This window comes from Cyprinus carpio, chromosome B13, assembly GCF_018340385.1.
Source record: "Cyprinus carpio isolate SPL01 chromosome B13, ASM1834038v1, whole genome shotgun sequence".
In the NCBI taxonomy this organism is placed as follows: domain Eukaryota; kingdom Metazoa; phylum Chordata; class Actinopteri; order Cypriniformes; family Cyprinidae; genus Cyprinus; species Cyprinus carpio.
Genome location: NC_056609.1, coordinates 22934659 through 22952435, shown reverse-complemented (window position 1 = coordinate 22952435; position 17777 = coordinate 22934659). Strand labels below are relative to the sequence as shown.

The window sequence follows — 17777 nt, the reverse complement described above, 5'->3', positions numbered from 1 at the left end:
TGTGTGTGTGTGTGTGTGTGTGTGTGTGTGTGTGTGTGTGTGTGTGGTGGACCACCAGGAATGCCGATGACAACGGACTATCTTTTGAAATTTTGTAGGAGGTGGCCCAGTGTAGTGCATTATAGAGAGTTTGTTTTGGTCATTTAACAGACATCATTTCTCTCTCTAGTTGTGAAAAGTGTGACTGGATTTAGTAAAATGATTCAATGAACTGTGGCCCCTGCCTGTCTACACTCACTATACGTAGTTTTGTTGATGCTGGTGTTGATAATATCAGCGGTTATGTAGATGTTAAGATGACATATGAATCATTTGAATAATTTCTGAGTAGATAAATAGCTGAATGTTGAGCTTGGCACAAATACAAAAGGTCCAGTGTAAACATTTATCTGGCTAATCCCAAAGTCAATCTTCATGATCTTTAAAGCAGATTCACTAGATCTTTTGAATACCAAGGACTGCAAAAAGACTATATTTACAAAATGCCATTTAATGCTTAGTGAGGCATCCAAACACTTTGACATTTGAACCATTTACCTTCTTTATGGCTGTGGCATGTTTTAAGCCTTTATTTTTTGTGTGAAAGTGCTAGTCAACTTTTACAATTATTATTACCATGTTAAATAACTGCATTCTATTTGAGTATATTGTAAAAAGTTTTTTATTACTGATGGAAAAGATTAATTTTCAGCAGCCATTCCTCCAGTCCTCGTTGGCTACGTTTACATGCAACCAAATAATCCGTTTGTAATCGGATTGATGGCTCAATCGGACTGAAAAGCCTTCAAGTAAACACCTTAATCAATCCGGTTGAGCTCGATCAAACCGAAATACTACAGTTGAACTATGGTCACTTTAGTAAAACTATGGTTCATTATCATAAGGGACTGCCAGTGACAGGCTGTTGCATGCATAAAATGCGACCTTTTTGTTCTGACAGTGTATGATTTCTATTAACATTACAGAATATAACATGATCTTTATTATCTTTCAACGTTCAATTTAAATAAATGTAATTGCACAAACTATGTAGGCTATGGTTTCAATTTGTTTATTGTGAAATAACTCAAACATATGTGTTTTTTTTTTCCTGTTCTCTGATAAGAATTGTTAAGGGCTGCCGTTCAAAGCTTTCTTATGATACTTTTGGGAAACGCAGCCCTGTCAGAAGTGAGTGAACGCTCTCTGTGATGGATTGGTTCTGTCTTGCATCATTTGCGTGTGTTCAGATGAGCAGGAAAATAGTTCTATCCTACACATTACTTGCGAACAAAGGTTATTTGTCTAATTCAGTGCATTTGTACGCATTATTGTTATTATTATTTAAATAAACAAAATCACTGGTAAATAAAACACACCTTAGTCTCGATATTTTTTATTTTAGAATCGATACTCGGGTCAGTATCGATATATCGATACTTAGGATCGATACGCCCATCCCTACCTTTCACTCGACAACCTCCCACCAGTTCTTGTTTTGGATACTCATCCATAGGCAACCCGTTTTGGGCGCGGGGAGGGTTTTATTTATTTATTTTTTTGCGTGATAAATATGAGCAGCACGGCACAGCGGTTTACATGTATCCATAAATGATCCATAAATGGATAAATATTAATTCTGCTGTTAAAAACAATTAAAGAACTGTATAGGAGAGTGGTTACAATGTAAAAAAATGTAGCTAGTGTGCACATGTAAAAAAAAAAAAAAAAAAAAAAAAAAAAAATTTGAAGCTTGTGATAAACGCGCACATCAACCGGATCGCTTTATTTAGCGTTCATGTAAACACTACAATTAGATTCAATGAATTCAGTCCGAATGAACCAAAAATTGTGCATGTAAACGTAACCACTACTGTCACGTGATCCTTCATATAGGCCTATATGAGATACATTTTATATATTTAAATATTGAGGAGTATTATTGTGGAACCCTGCTTGGTTAAAACTACAAAAGAAACAGAAATCATATTGTTTTTCCTCAATGATCTGCTCCTTTAAATTGCTTCAGGAGAAAGTGTTTCCTGTTTACATACTCCTAGGTCAAAAGTTCCTAAGTTTGGTGATCTGAATTCCGCAAACTGACTAAGCAGCTACACTGGCGCTGTTTTAAATCGTCTGAGAACCTTTAAGATCTAACACAGGCATGCTGAAGAACTCTACGGTCGTTTCCTGAGTAAATTTCTATGTTTATTCATACGTCGAACGGAAAAAAAACTTATATATATATAATGGAGGCGAACACGTAAATAAGTTTGTCAAAGGTTGAGCAAAGTTTTTATTTAAGCTGGCGAGAGTTTTACTGCTTTGATTAAGAAGCAGAATAAGATCTCACTGTCTGTGCGCCTGACCCGTGACGTCACTTTCCCAAACATTCGCCGCTTGGAAGTTTGTCCATATATGGAAGAGCGCTCCAGACTACAGTGAGTGCATAGAGCGCGAGTGTGCCTCTGACCTAGTCATACTTTTAGGGATAAAATTACTGAAGAATGTTGCTAGAATTTTGCTAAATCAAATGAATCGTTTTTTCTTTTAGGTCCTCAAATGGATACTCAAATAGAGACCCCCCCTCCCCCCCCGCCCCGCACACACACACACACACACACACACACACACACACACACACACACACAGACAGACACAGAAAGACAGATATGTTATGAAAATTTATATTATGACAATAGTTTTCTTTTGGGTTAAGGTTAGTTTGTAATAGTCAGAACTATCTTTATTTAAAAACAATATAAATCTATGGTAAAACATCACTTTAAATGATAAAGGCGTGTGTGCCAGACAGAGAGGGACGGCCTCTGTGGTTGTTTTATCGTCTGCAGAGGGGAACTTCTGTTCACCAGGAGGGGGGTTTACCCTACATGGCAGAGGCATTCAGTCCCAAACAACGGCCTTCTTCGGAATGCTTGGGATGAAGGAGGCAGGAGGTGGACTTTGAACTGATGCCATACACTGAAGATGTGATGTAATGGTGTGAAGTTTGACAGCTCTGACAAAAGTGACAGGATCAGGGTACTTTATTGTTATACATTTTTATAGATGATTATTATTATTATTATAGATGAGCCCTCTGCACAATCTAACTTTGCTGCAGCATGGATCAACCTGCTGATTCGTCTGGCCGGAGGAGAACTTGCCCCCGACTGAGCCTGGTTTCTCCCAAGGTTTTTTTTCTCCATTCTGTCACCGATGGAATTTTGGTTCCTTGCCACTGTCGCCTCTGGCTTGCTTGGGGACACTTAATTTCCAGCGATATCGTCAACTTGATTTTACAGATATTTAAACTGAACTGAGCTGGACGATGACATCACTGAATTCAATGATGAACTTCCTTTAACTGAAAATTGAGTGTTTACTATTGTCATTTTGCATTATTGACACATTATTTTCCTATTTTGATACTGCAAAGTTGCTTTGACACAATCTGAATTGTTAAAAGCGCTATATAAATAGGTGACTTGATTTGACTATTGCATTGCAATACATACATATTATTGTATTGTATGGTATTGTATAATATACAACACAGTATATTGTAAAGTACAGTATAAAAAAAAAGTTAAAACAAAAGTTCACAGCTCAAGATTTATTGTCATATACTGAAATATTTAAAACCTGACAAGATAACAAATTTTTGTATTAGTATATACAGACGGAGGGTTGCACATATAACAATGTATATAATATAATAAAAAACAAAAATAACATTTATAAACAACATATTTACAACATTATTTATATATATATATATATATATACACATATTTAGGATATAATATAAATGTATATATTAGGGCTGTCCAGCACAAAATCCAAAATAAAGTTTTGTTTACATTATATAGAGACATAAACGATTATGTTATATAAATACACACACATGCATGTAATATGTAAAAGAATATGTTATGTAACTATTAATTCATTTCTATAAAATATAAGCAGAATAAGCATATGTGAAATATCCAAATACATTTATGTGTGTGTATTAATGTATGCAAATACAGTTGGGTACATAGTAGTGTACTTCAATGGAATTAATCGCATTAATCATGTAGCCCTATTATATATATATAAGGAATAAAAAAAAATTTTGCACAAAAGTAACAGCATTATTAGAGACAAAAACAAGAGTCCAGGCTGTACATCACTAGCAGAAATGAAGTGGTCCATATGCTGACCCTTGGGTCAGCTGATTTCATCACAGAAATGAACTGAAGAAAAAAAACACAAGTCATTAAGATCATCAAATACTTACAGACCCTTGTCAGCTGATTCAGAGCATCAAATACTCTCAGAGCAGATTCAAGATAGGACTGTTTGCGTCAGAGCACGCAATGGCTGTTCAGACATGCCCTGAATAAACGGAACTAATCATTTCAGTCCTTTTCCAGAAATAACCACATGAATTCAAGAGAGGAAATCTCATAATCTTAAACTTCACAGCCTTTCTTCCCCTGGTTAGAGGGGATGAATATGAGGGATATCCCCTGCCAGTGCAGGCAGGCTTCTTTATGGAAGAGGTCTGACCACATATGGCCTTGATCTGAAGCAGCGGCAGCTTCCACTTTCAGTCTTTGATCTATTCCCATAATTTATAATGGTGTGAAAATTTCATATGCTTATTACCCTGTTGGCAAATTCCAGCTAAAGATGGCAGCTGTGTTTTGGAATACATTTTTAGCTGGTGCAAGCTGGTCATTATCTGGTGATCAAACTACCATGTTCCAAAAACCAGCTTGACCACCACAAACTGGTATGACAACCTGGAAGATAATCTGTTGTTAGTCCAAAATGGTCTACCAGACTAGTTAATGACCAGTTGGACTAGCAGAAACCAGTTTAATATTGATTTTCCAGCAGAGAAACTAGTAATTAACATACCGATGTGAGTTTTCTTTGGATGTTGTATCCCCCACAACTTTCCTCCACCCTAAAACAAGAACATGAGCGCTGTTACCTGAGACACGGTGAGATAAAACAACTTAGGGTGTGGTCACCTGGAGGGCAGTGAGAAAACATTAAAGGATTATTTTATAAGACCAAGACTTAAAATACAATTATTAAAAAAAATCATTAAATAAATTAATACAAACCTAAATTCATCCTGTAATTAATTCAAGTGGCACAAATATCCCTGAAAGCTTTTCTAATACCTACGTCCATGCAGACAACCTACACCAAATCTATTAAAGGACAGCGATATTAGCCAATCACCTCGGAGCTTTTTGTAGTGGGCGGGGTTTAAAGGTTTGCGCACCAGCCAATCAGGTGCCCTGTGTCATCCCTCTTTTTATTTTTTTTCCCCGTTACTGTGAAGTTTTTGCTGCCAATGCTCGTGCTGGCGGTTCTAGCTATTCGCCGCTCTGGATAGAGGCCGTGAAAAAGCGGACAGGACGAGAAAGACAAGGAGACACGGACTTTGGGGAGAGTGAACGGGGCAGTGGAAAACGAGGCAGCGGCGTTAGTTTGGTGCCCATCGTTTAAGTGCTCACGGGAGTGTTTACTGCAGCGCTCTCTGTGTGTGTGTGTGTGTGTGAGAGAGAGAGAGAGAGAGAGAGAGAGAGCGGGACCGGAGAGAGACGGGAACAGCAGTTCAGAATGGATCACCACCACCACCAACAACAACATCATCAATATGATGAAGGAGAGAACGACTATAGGCACCAGGAAGATGACTGGGACCGGGATCTGCTGCTTGACCCTGCCTGGGAGAAACAACAGCGAAAGGTAACGTTACGCGCTATAATCTCTCCACACCACCGGGTTAAGGTGCAAAGGGAACTTGCAAAGCAGCAGAAGAAAAAAACATTGAAATGTGGTTATTTAAGGTGCCCGTTCGGTTATTCAGTTATGGGCTGCCTGTGAAATAGGCTTTGCACTGCGAGGCATGCATGCATTTATTTATATTGTGTGTATAATATTTGTTTCACTTAAAACACGCGAGTACAGAAAATCAAAAGTCTATAAACTGTACATATTCCTAAAGCATCAGCTTTCATTATAAGAAACTTAAGGAACATCTGTTGCGAGATTGCGCATGTTCCTATTCACCCGTCTGTCCATTCATTTGAGTGTTGTGTCGGCCCGCCCCCAGTCAAACGATCCGGGACCCTGATCACCGGACACCGTGCGCCCACCTATTCTCCTCACCGCGCGCGACAGATGTCAGCGACAGCAGCCCTTGCTCTGTGGATGCGGCTCATATGATCCTCTGCGCTCGCAGAAAGCACGAACTCACTTTATTTACGGTCACGGCACGCAGACCCTGTCTGCCGCTTTAACGTGTGACCCATGTAGACTTGAGAATCATTCTGGTTCCGATTCCTCTTATCGATTCCATTTCCCCAACGAATCTTTACTACTTTTGAGGAAGTATCTTCTGAAAAAAAATGCAATTAGTGCTGCATTTACTGTCCTCTGTTGCCAAATGATGATGTAACTCCTGATTACAACAGAACAGATATAACAAATAATTAACAACTGTAATAAAATTTTATGTTTACGCTTTTCCAAATACAACAGAACATAAAATATGTATTTTAACTACACGCTGTCATATGAACAGCTAGTCAGTAACTACATGGACTAAGTGTCACAAGTACAGCATGAAGCACATTTTGATTAATTTCGCAATCGCAAGTAATAATTTGTGGTTCAGAAATTGATTCAGAATAATTTAGGCACCTCTTATAATGATTCAGAATTCTTTTTGACTCATCAAAATGATTTGTTCATAGGAGTTGTTTGCTTGAGAAACGTACCTCGCTGATTCACTTCAAAGGAACCGGTTCATATGAGTCATTCGCTCGGGAATTGGACCATACAGATTGATTCCCAGCGGCGGTGTTGCGGTGAACAGTAGTTGCTACAAACACTGTCAGAGTATTTTAGTACGGTGTTCAGCAGTGGAATGTAACGTTAACAGAACCAAACGTCGTAAAAAAATCGCTCGGTTCCGGTATGTTTAACGGTCTTGATTAAGAACCTGTTCTCGGTTGCCAACTCTAGGACCATGCCAGCTCCGTTAACGCATTCCGGTAGATCATTAGTTGAGGGAGGGGGGTGTTTATAAAAATCTCTCGGATGTGATTTTTTCTAATAGTCTAAAAACTATTTGAAATATGAGTGAAACGTGAAACTCACACTCTTTTCCTCCCCCTTGGAAAACGGGGAGGAAAAAAGGACGAGTGCTGGAATCTGCTGCGGTTTGGGCTGGGCTTGTCAGGGAGCGAGTCTGCCCAAAAATGGTAATAACAGACCCCGTACACGGCTGCTGGAAAACTTTCCTGCGTTTCTTTTTTTTTCCTTCCTCGAAAGCTTGTAGACTCCTGAATGATGTCATCAGCTACCGGCGGGAAACACTCATGCTCAGGTATGCGAGCAGAGTCCTGCACTTCAGCTCCTACGACCATAAACCCGTGACAGAACCATGTGGCAAGAGTTTTCCACCAGACCAGACATGTTCAGTCTTACTCAACTGAGTGTTAAGAGAGGAAATTAAACCCCTTAAGAAGTTTTGCATCAGTAGCCCAGTGCAGGATCATCATATTTTGAATTTAAGTCACATTAACAGTTATGTATGTCATGCTATATGTATACAGTATGTGTGTGTGTTGGGTCAAATGGAAAGGAGACACACAACTAGAAAAGGCCCTGAGGTGTTTTTTTCCCTGTCTCGGTATATAGGCACTACATTGCATCATTTCCGACACTGTTCATTAACGACAAACACAAACATGTTTGCTCCATAATGCCTATTAAACACCCTCTGTGACTTTAATGATGCGTGCATGTGTGTGTCAGACAAATTGGTTATTTTTCTGCATTCTGACATGGCTGAAAGGTCAGTGGAGAAGTGAAGTCTGTTCTGCAAACTCACACACACACACTGCAGGTATAGAGTGCAGCCCTGACCCCCATCTCATAAAAGACATATGGACTAAGTCAAATCTGGAGTAGATTTGAGCTGAGACAGTGAATGTGTGTGAGAAACCATCTGATTGGCTGTAGTTTATGTTTATGCATGAAAGTATTTCAGCAAGTTCAGACTGGACCAATAGAATCAGAAACACACATTTTCCTGTCTAATAACATTTGTGAGAATTTGTCTGCAATTTGAGACAAAAAAAGCCCCTCTTGCCGGACAGGTGTGACGTGATTCAGCCTAAAACTGCAGCAAGACCTTATGAACTCTCTCTCCTTTTTGCCTGTCCCCATCTGTGAGGTCAGATTTTCATTGTTTTTGTACACGTGTCCCTTCCTGATTCTTTCTCAGTCAATGAGTGAAGGCTTATGGGGTCTTCAGTTACCACAGTTCATTTTGTAGGGCCACAAGACAGAGTTCAGTTAGGTTTCAGTGAATGTTCTGTTTTCATTTCCGCTACCTTTCTAAAGTGATTGGTTAGTCAGTTTTTTTCTTAATTAATACTTTAATTAAAAATTTTATTAAATCAGTAATTAATAATTAATATTTAATTAGCAAGGACAGTAAAGACTTTTACACTTTTAAACTTTCTATTCTGAAAAGAGTCCTGAAACAAATGCTGCACTCTTCTTAAGAAATATTAATTTGAAATTGAAATAATATTTCACTATCTATATATATCTATATATATATATATATATATATATAAAAACAGCTTGATTAGCAAAAGAAATTTCTTTCTAAAAAATATTGATTTCAAACTTTTGAACTGTATTATGGTCAGCTTCTATTCTCACTTATTGATGTAGAAAAAAATCTGCATTACTAGTGCTGCCATCAAGCAGACAAAGTTGCAAAAACAAAAAAAAGGATTCAAACCCTCACAGTCCCAAAAGTTGCGGCATTGGTTTAGTCAATGTTGTTTCATTCCAACAAGCAGATGCAATTTTTATTGGTGCTGGTAGTGGCACAAAAATATATATAAAACGCTGCAACTTTTCAGTTTTCAGCAAAGCTCATTTGAATGTGAAAATCTGATATTGCATTCAGATTTGCGACAATGTTCGACAAGTTTTACTGCAGATATTTGCCTCTACCATTTGAACATATGAAAATGTTGATAAAAATAGGCTAAAGTAGTCTCATGTGAACCAAAACACACAGTGTGTATTTTAATAAGGGTTGACTTGAGACTATTTTATAAACCTATTTGTATCATTATTTTCATACGTTCAAATACTAGTTGAACATTTAAACTGAAGTACTTTGAATTTCTAAATTGTTTGTTAAGTATCCAGGAACCCCAAGCAGCTCTCTACCAACTGTATCCTAACATCATAGTGAATTTCCTTTAGAAAATGTAAAAATACCGAAATTTTGCAGTGTGCGGACAGTTCTAGTGAGTTAAGTGTTTCCATACTGCAGTAGTTCAGTCTGCCTTGGGCAGGTTTTAAATGGTTCTGTTTGCAGTTCTTGATGCTCTGATAAGAAAAAATGTAGATCTTCAAAAACAGGAAATAGTTCAGCTCTAGTGAATCTGAATCAGTCACATATCATTTGGGTTCTGAGATCTGTATCTATCTGACAATCTGCATTGGGTATTTTCTTGGTGTGTGTCTTCAGGGTAGTACGGGAAAAACCTTTTCTGGCTTTTTCAGTCTAAAGAATTAAACTAGGTCTACTTGTCGCAATCAATCCTCTGTATTTCTCTGTCTCTCTCACTTGTTCTCTTTCTCTCTACCTCTATTAGAGGGGTATGTTGAGTATGGGATACAGTGGCTGTTTTAAAGCTGGTCTGAGGTGAGTTTCCTGAAATCTGTCAAAGATCTGAGATCTAACAAGAGTCTAAAAATCTCTGTGAAGATACTGACATACACATTTCATCTCTACATCAATAATCTTTTTCCCATGTTTCTTTGCTGAATTTTAGGGAAAATCTGCAGCATTTCATGAAAGATGGTATGAGTACTAAACTCTTAATGGTAGCTGAAAGTATAATCCAATTAACCAAAATGTCTAATATAAACCAGCTCGCAAGTGGCAGGGTATGTGTAAAACATTGTGAATGGCATCTGCTTCAATTACGTGGAGTTCTGTGGGCACAGATGCCATGTAGGCCTGCATATAACACGTGATATCCTTAGGCGTCATTGCATGCCTGATTTTTTTACCACTTTTTGGAAAGCTGGCATTTTCAGTTCTTGAGCAGAAGCTCTCAAGTGATGATACAGCATTAGTATTTGATATTTTTTAATGCTGTGCATTCAGTGCGGTTGTTACCAGTTGTAGAAACCGACAGAAACAGTGTCACAGCTCTCTAAGGCCCCAAAATGGGAACCAAACCAATTGGCATGGTCAATGTTTTTCTTAATTTTATTTAAATTTTTCAAGGAATCAAAGAATTAAAGGGATACTCCACCCCAAAATGAAAATCACTTACCCCCATGTCGTTCCAAATCCGTAAAAGCTTCATCAGTCTTTGGAACGCTATTTAAGATATTTTGGATGAAAACCGGGAGGCCTGTGACTATCCCATAGACTGCCAAGTAAGTTACACTGTCATGGTCCAGAAAAGTATGAAAAGCATTGACAGTCACAGGCCTCCCGGTTTTCATCCAAAATATCTTACATTTTGTTCCGAAGACGAAAAAAGCTTTTACGGGTTTGGAACGACATGGTGATAAGTGATTAATGACAAAGTTTTCATTTTGGGATGGAGTATCCCTTTAAAGTAAGAAAAAAGGAGAAAGTAAAATATCTTGAATTTGTTGTAAATAAATGCCTTTGAAGTATTTGCATATTTTATTGTATTATAATACACTTTAATATAGGCCAACAGTACACCACAAAGTAAAAACGCCTTTGTCAAAGTGAGACATTTTACTTTTTTGTAGATTGAATTCTGAAAAGCTTTCGGAAGGCTTCCAGGAAGCTACGTTCATCAAGTAGACCCAAAATGTAAATTCTGTCATCATTTATTCACCCTCAAGTTGTTCCAGACCTGTATAATTTTTTTTTTTCATTTGCTGAACACACAAAAAAAGATGCTTTGAAGAATATTGGTAACCAAACTTTTTCCAGTCCCATTGACTTTCATAGTATTTCCTACTATGGAAGTCAGTGGGGACCAGCAACTGTTACCCACTGGTTACCCACATTTTTCATAATGTCTTCTTTTGTGTTCAGTAAATGTATATGATGACAGTTTTCATTTTTGGTGAACTGTCCCTTTAAATTCATTCACACTATGCACACATTTAATCTTAGTCATAAGCCTAATATAATATGCAAAAAAAAAAAAAAAAAAAAAAAAAAATAATACAGCTATGTTAATGTCTTGTTACATTCAGTTATGAATTCTATTACATCAATCACATAAATCATGTTTTCAATTCCAAACAGTGATATTTTGACAAGAAAGATGAATATTGATGAGATTTGCATCACTTATTACTTTAGTCATTTAACATTTCTATCTTAACAGTTGCCAAATATTAAAGGTTTAGCTACCAAACTTGCTCTCTTTAACTCTTAAAACAGAACCGTTGAGCTGGCATTCACGTTTGGCTTCTGTAAACAGTGAACCCTGACTTCTTTGATTGGATTGGCCATCTCAATCATTTTGACATCAGTGAATGCTGTTAGACCAGTCTAAAAAACTAACTTTTAAAACTTTTTGTCATTTCAACAGCAAACAGAGCATTATCAAGAATATCAAATATGTGTGGGACAATTTAACCATATCTTGATTATTAAAACCTATTGTGGTTACAGCCCTGCAGCTGTCTGACACAGGCTCCATTTTATTGCTTTTCTGCAGCTTGCTATGTCTCACCATTCCTAATATTCATCCACTGATGTACAAATGCAATTGTGTTTTATTAAAAAAATGTATTAGGGCAACACAAAATCCTAGCACAGACAGTGGAAGATTAATGAAATGCTCAAATTAAGTTTGTCTCATGATTTCATTCAAAGCAGTATAAGATCATGTTTTATTCATGCATACCATATTTACTATTCATGAGATAATGCGTCATAAATTAATGACATCATAAACAGCACGTCTGTGAACGACAGCTGTCCCCACCAGAATGACATGCATGATGACGTGCATGACAGTCTCTTTCATTTCCTGCCCTGGAGCTTAATGTCAGGATGTGATGAGGTACTTTATCCCTCACTGTGCTCTTTCAGCCAGTGAAAGAACAGCTTGAACAGCACCACAATAGTGTAGAAAATGCTGCCACCTCATTTGCTGAGACCGTGTGTGTGCTCGAGCCAGACCGAGATGCTGCGGGATGCAGTTTTTTGATGTGTGTATGTGTGTGCGTTCTAAAAAAAAGTTTATTTTATTGACTGTGTTTGATCCTCCTTCGCCTCTGCAGTTTGCAAAGTCAAATATGTTAAGTCAGACTCATTTTTTTATCTTGAAAGTCAAGGTCTTCATGCAAATCATCATGTGCCGCTCCTAAACTGATGATGTGCTCCAAATGAGGACTTTGTTCATTGTATCTGTCCGACAGACTTACCCAGAACCAGGCCCTATTGTTCCTCACATAAAACCGTATAGATAATGCAACATCGCCGGGAGCTGCAGTGAGTAAGTGTGTACACATACACTGTGTGTTTTAAGTTTAATTAACGTGAAAGCAGCGATCCGAGCGAGTCAGCGTTTAGCTCTAAGTGAAGCCGCTGGCAATGTTGATAAGATTAATAATGAGCCATTAAACTCTGTGTCTGGAAACGTGAAAATCTGAGACAGGCTCACCTTAGGAGGGTGTAGTGTGGAATGCGTGTGGATCCGAGACAGTGGGCCGCCTGTCTCAGGGGCAGATCAGCACTTCCTGTCTGAAGAGAAAGCCAGCAGACACCAACAAACAGCTCACTAACTGACAGATAGGGTGAGAGAGAGAAACAGATGGAAAAAAAAATAGATTTTTAGTCTAATACTCGGAGATAGGGGTTTGTTCAAAGCAGTAAAGATGTTTGCCTTAGCAAACAGCACTAATGTGAAAGATAAACTGAGACAGACAGGCATTTCATCCATTGAAAGGGGATGATGTCATTAGTGTCTGCGTGTGTATTTTATTTAAACAGGTAACAGCTGTTACACCTGTCACATGTGCACACCTGTGTAGGCGGAGCTGCACAGGCATTTGTGTGTTGAGAAGCTTCATCCCAAATGTTATTAAATAATATCACATTTCTACAATATTTTGTCTGAATAAATAAAAAATAAATGAAATCGAAAATCCTTTTTTTATCATTTTAAATAGTGAATTTAGACATTCCAACATTATAATGTACTCTTTCAGAATGCATATTCATGTTAAGATCTATTAAAGATTACACTTAAATGTATTACATTATTAGTGTTTTTGAAAATTAAATTTTTAATGGAGTGTTAAATGACAGCAAAGGTAATATAAGTGTAATTTGTCCATTTTTGGGTAAACTATTACATCTTTAACCCTATAAAGCCTACGCTATCGTATTAAATATGCATATGCATGAATTTTGAATGCCTCTAAATTTATGATCAAATATGATCAGAACTTTTCTGATAATACAATTTTCTACATGTCTTCTATCGCCTGATTGATAGTTTATACTTTTGGTAACATTTTAGTATAGTCTGGACCAATTCTCACTATTAACTATTTACTTATTAGCATGCATATTAATAACATGTTGACTGTTAATTAGTAATTATAAAGCACACATTCTGCATGACAATATTCTACATCTCTAATTCTACCCAATACCTAAACTGAACAACTACTGTACTAACTATTAATAAGCAGCAAATTAGGAGTTTATTCAGGCAACAGTTGTAGTTCATGGTTTGTTAATTGTGAGAACTGGACCTTAAAATAAGTTGTCACCAAACTTTTAAAGGCCTTCTAGTGTTATTATCTTTTCAGATTGTGGTCTTTTTGCGCTGGTATTTAGAGATTTTTGAGTGCCCACATACTTTTTTGGGGCTGCTGTATGTATTTGAGAGATGTTCTACAAAAACAGTTTTCAATATAGCTGTAAATAAACAGGTCAGTTTTGTGGTTTATGGGGGAGTTTGTTTGTGTGTATGCGTGTGTCTCGGATTGCCTGATTGTTTGTAGGTTTTCTGGCATTTGTGGTTGCTATGGCAACCCCAATGACGATGAACTGAGCTCAGCTGTGCTATATTTCACACCAGAGAGAGAGAGGAGAAAAAGAAATAAAGAAAAGAAGTAAAAACATAGGGTTAAAAAGGGCTATAATGAAGAAATATTTGTGGTGTAGGTGTGAGAGGAAATCTAGCAGCATTCCTGCTGAGTGAGCAGAGATCTGCTGCCTGTGTGACTATATTTACATGCATTTGTATATGTGAGTATGCATTTGCATGCCTCTGCATAGATAATATGTGGATGTGTGAATGTGTCTTTTTGTTTCGTACATTTTTGTGCGCATAGGCATAGTGCATTTTATGCTTAGTGTGAATGGGTGTATACTGTATGTAGATCTATTTAGCAGTAGAGCTTTATTCTCAAAAATTGAGCTAAACTGTATGTATGTTCATAATGTTTATATTGCTTAAATGTTTGGGTTCCGTATACTGTTGTCACAGTACCAAAATTTCAGTATTCGGTACCAATACCAGTGAAAATCCACGGTTCTCGGTACCAATTTCGGTACCAAAGCAAACCACAAAAACATGCTAATTAAAAAATTTAACTATACTTTCATTTAATCCAAACTGTGTACATATTTAATTTTAAGGGCTTTTAAAACCTTCTAGAGTTATTCGGCCAAGAAAAAACCAGAACTGCTTTTCTGAATGATAGGACACAAACAATGTTAACCATTTTAACATTCTCTAACACGCATATTAGATTCACAATTCATTTAAAAGCCTCTGTTGTGTAAAAATAGTAAATATCATCATGTCTTCCTGTTTTTTACCCTAATATAAGTTATAGGAGCATTAAATAGTTAATAAAGAGACTTCATTCTAATGCTCATTATTAGCATTAGCCGCGCTTATGCTAACGATTTACTACTGTAATAACAGCGACGTTCATTTCAATCTGACATTCAAATTAAAATATTGAATAATATTCAAAACAGTGTTTCCCACAGACTTGCACCCTATTTGTGGTGGCATATATATGCAGATTCATTATCTGCCAGCAGGAGGCGCTTGAAGAGCGGGAGCCGTTACTGTTTCCCCAGTAACGGCTGTAATCAAATAAGCGCTGTGCTCACAAATGCTGCTTTATCAGGCATTGCAGGCGAGATGAAATGAAAATGACATCCATAATTTTTGAAGACAGTCAGTTTCCTTCAGAAATACAGTTATATAAAAACACCCGCACTGGGTTTCGACTTTGACACGTGCAGTGCTAATGTTTATTCAACGAAGTCAAAGCCTTTTGGAAAATCTATTTGAGGCGGTCAGTTTTGATATGGCCACAAATAAATCAGTGTATGGGAAACACTGAGAAGATCTAAATATGAAACATTTAAATGAAACTTGCCTGCTTGAACTCGTTCATTTGATCCAGGTGTCTGTCTTTAAAGTTTTTTGTTAGTTTGATGCGTTTCCTCATTTTGAGGTTGCCACGTCTCAGTGCTTTTATGAAGAGAGCGCATCTGGGCACCTTTCGGACAGTGCATCAAGAACCGGGTTTATCGGGTTCTCGGTACCACCAGAACTTAAAAAAACCTGGTACCATAACATTTAAATTTTTTTAGTACTGACTTGGTACTAAAAGACCCAAGACTTGGGTCTTTTGACAACACTAGTTCCATAACTTTGGAAAGAAATGAATAATTTTACTAAGGAAGGACCCGTTAAATTGATAAAAAATGGCAGTAAATGCTGTTTTTTTTTAATAGAAAGTTCTTTCTCATCAGATTCCATGTTTCCAAAATTTTCATTCCAAGATTTCATGTTTTCAGCATGGATGATAAAAGTAGGAAATGGTTCTTGATAGGGCTGTGCAATTATTCACATGGGATTGTCATGCACATCTTGTCAGTAAAGCCGGTTCTGTGATTAGTAGTAAATCTCCATCACGTGCTTTCACATGGAGCAGCATTTCATACAAAGAGCCGTAGTTTACTGACAAGCTACGCAAAATCGCGTTCATCTGTGATTATGAACACATTTTGTGTAGCTTGTTCACAGATCACAGAACCGGCTTTACTGACAAAGTTAGAAATGGTTCTTGAGCACCAAATCGGTATATTCGAATAATTTCTGAAGATTCATGTGACACTGAAGACTAGAGTAATGGCTGCTTTGCCATCACAGAAATAAATTACATTTTAAAATATATTAAAATATAAAAAAGTTATTTTTAAATGGTATTAATATTTCACAATATTACTGTTTTCTGATTTGTTTAATGCAGTTTTGGTGAGAATAAGAGACTTCTTTCAAAAACATAAAAAAAAAACCCTGTGGATGATAGTGTGTGTGTGTGTGTTGGTTTTTAAATTTTAGCATTTAATTAGCATGTAAACAGCATCCTGTGCTTTAGCTGTTTGCATGGTGAAACCCTCTTAGAAAAGTTACATCTTTAAATTCATCCTTTCATTAAATTCAGCGCTCTGTCGAACTGTTCTTGCACAGAAGAACATATCTTATGTAAACGCCCCCCAAAGAAAACCAGTCAGCCTAATTACACAGGACTTCTTTATAAAACTATTAGTTGAATAGTCACTTAGGCAGCCCAGCAGCTAGTTAAAAACATGTTTTGCACATCCCTCAACTAAAAGCGTGACATGCTACAGTGGGCACATTCAGTTATTTTTTTATTGGAAGAAATCTAGTTTTGTTGTATTGCTTGCAGAAACGTATGGTAGCCTGTACTATCTTGAGTGTTTATTGTATCTCTCTAGTTTTAGGGTCTGTTTGTATAAGTTTGTATAATTAATAGCTTCATAGCTTTTATTCTTTCACATTTGGATTTGCATACTGAAGTTGGAATATTGCAGTGGTGGCTCTTGTGTGCATGCTTGCCAACCAGTGTCTGAACTTCATCTTGAATGAATTTATAATCCTCCTACTTGACTCACATTTACCACCAGATATTCCCATTTTATGGCATTTCCTTTTAGTAGCTGCCAATTTCCACAATGTTTCTCACCTGACCTGCTCTCTATTACCCATAATCCATCATTAAACTGCGCACCCCAGCCCACCCATGGGGATCGGCTGTATCCCATCACTGTCTCTCCTCATGTCCAGATCTAGAAATTTCCCCTCACCTCTCAAAGTTGGAACAAACTCCTGCTTTTAAGTGCATGAGCTACAGTGTCTCTGATTCTGTTAAGTGGCATATCAGTCGTATTAGAGTGTGAGTGTGTTTAGCTTCGGTTCTGCTCCACAGCTGTTTCTCATCAGCTCACTAACATACAGAAGAATCCTGAAGCCACAGATACTCAGTGCTGCCATGACAACCTCTGTCGAGCGCTTACCCTCCCCTACGCTCTCTCTTACTGTCACATTCAGGCATGGTTGTAGATGAATGCAAAGTATTCAAGCGCTTGCATAGCGCAGGTGTATGAAATAAATAAAACTGGTTAAATTGGTCACATCATCAGGAAATTACACATTTTCATTGATATTTTAAGAGTATTGTACTATCAACCTAACTTTCATGTGCTTTTTCAGGCTTTGTGTAGCACCTACAGCTCTGCAGATTCTTCTGAAGTGCTTACAGTTATATTCAACAATGTTAATGATCATTTCAGTCTGATCTTAACCATTTGAGTTGCATATTTCATTGTGGGTTTTTTGAACCTATTGGAGTTTTATAGAATTTTCTGCCAAGTCTTATTTGCAGATTCCAGG

At 37.3% G+C, this 17777-nt stretch overlaps 1 protein-coding gene across 5 annotated transcripts in view; it reads left to right on the top strand.

The window, feature by feature from the left end:
• Nucleotides 1-5340: 5340 nt before the first annotated feature.
• The window catches only part of LOC109100417 (alpha-actinin-1-like), a 29827-nt gene continuing 17390 nt past the window's right edge, over nucleotides 5341-17777 (top strand). For 3 of the 5 annotated variants that reach the window (XM_042737333.1, XM_042737334.1, XM_042737336.1), the window contains exon 1: nucleotides 5342-5736. In XM_042737333.1, the coding sequence (XP_042593267.1) occupies nucleotides 5608-5736 (129 nt within the window). In that variant the 5' untranslated portion in view covers nucleotides 5342-5607. Of the gene's footprint in view, nucleotides 5737-17777 lie in introns of all 5 variants that reach the window. The other 2 variants (XM_042737335.1, XM_042737331.1) reach the window with 2 other exon arrangements.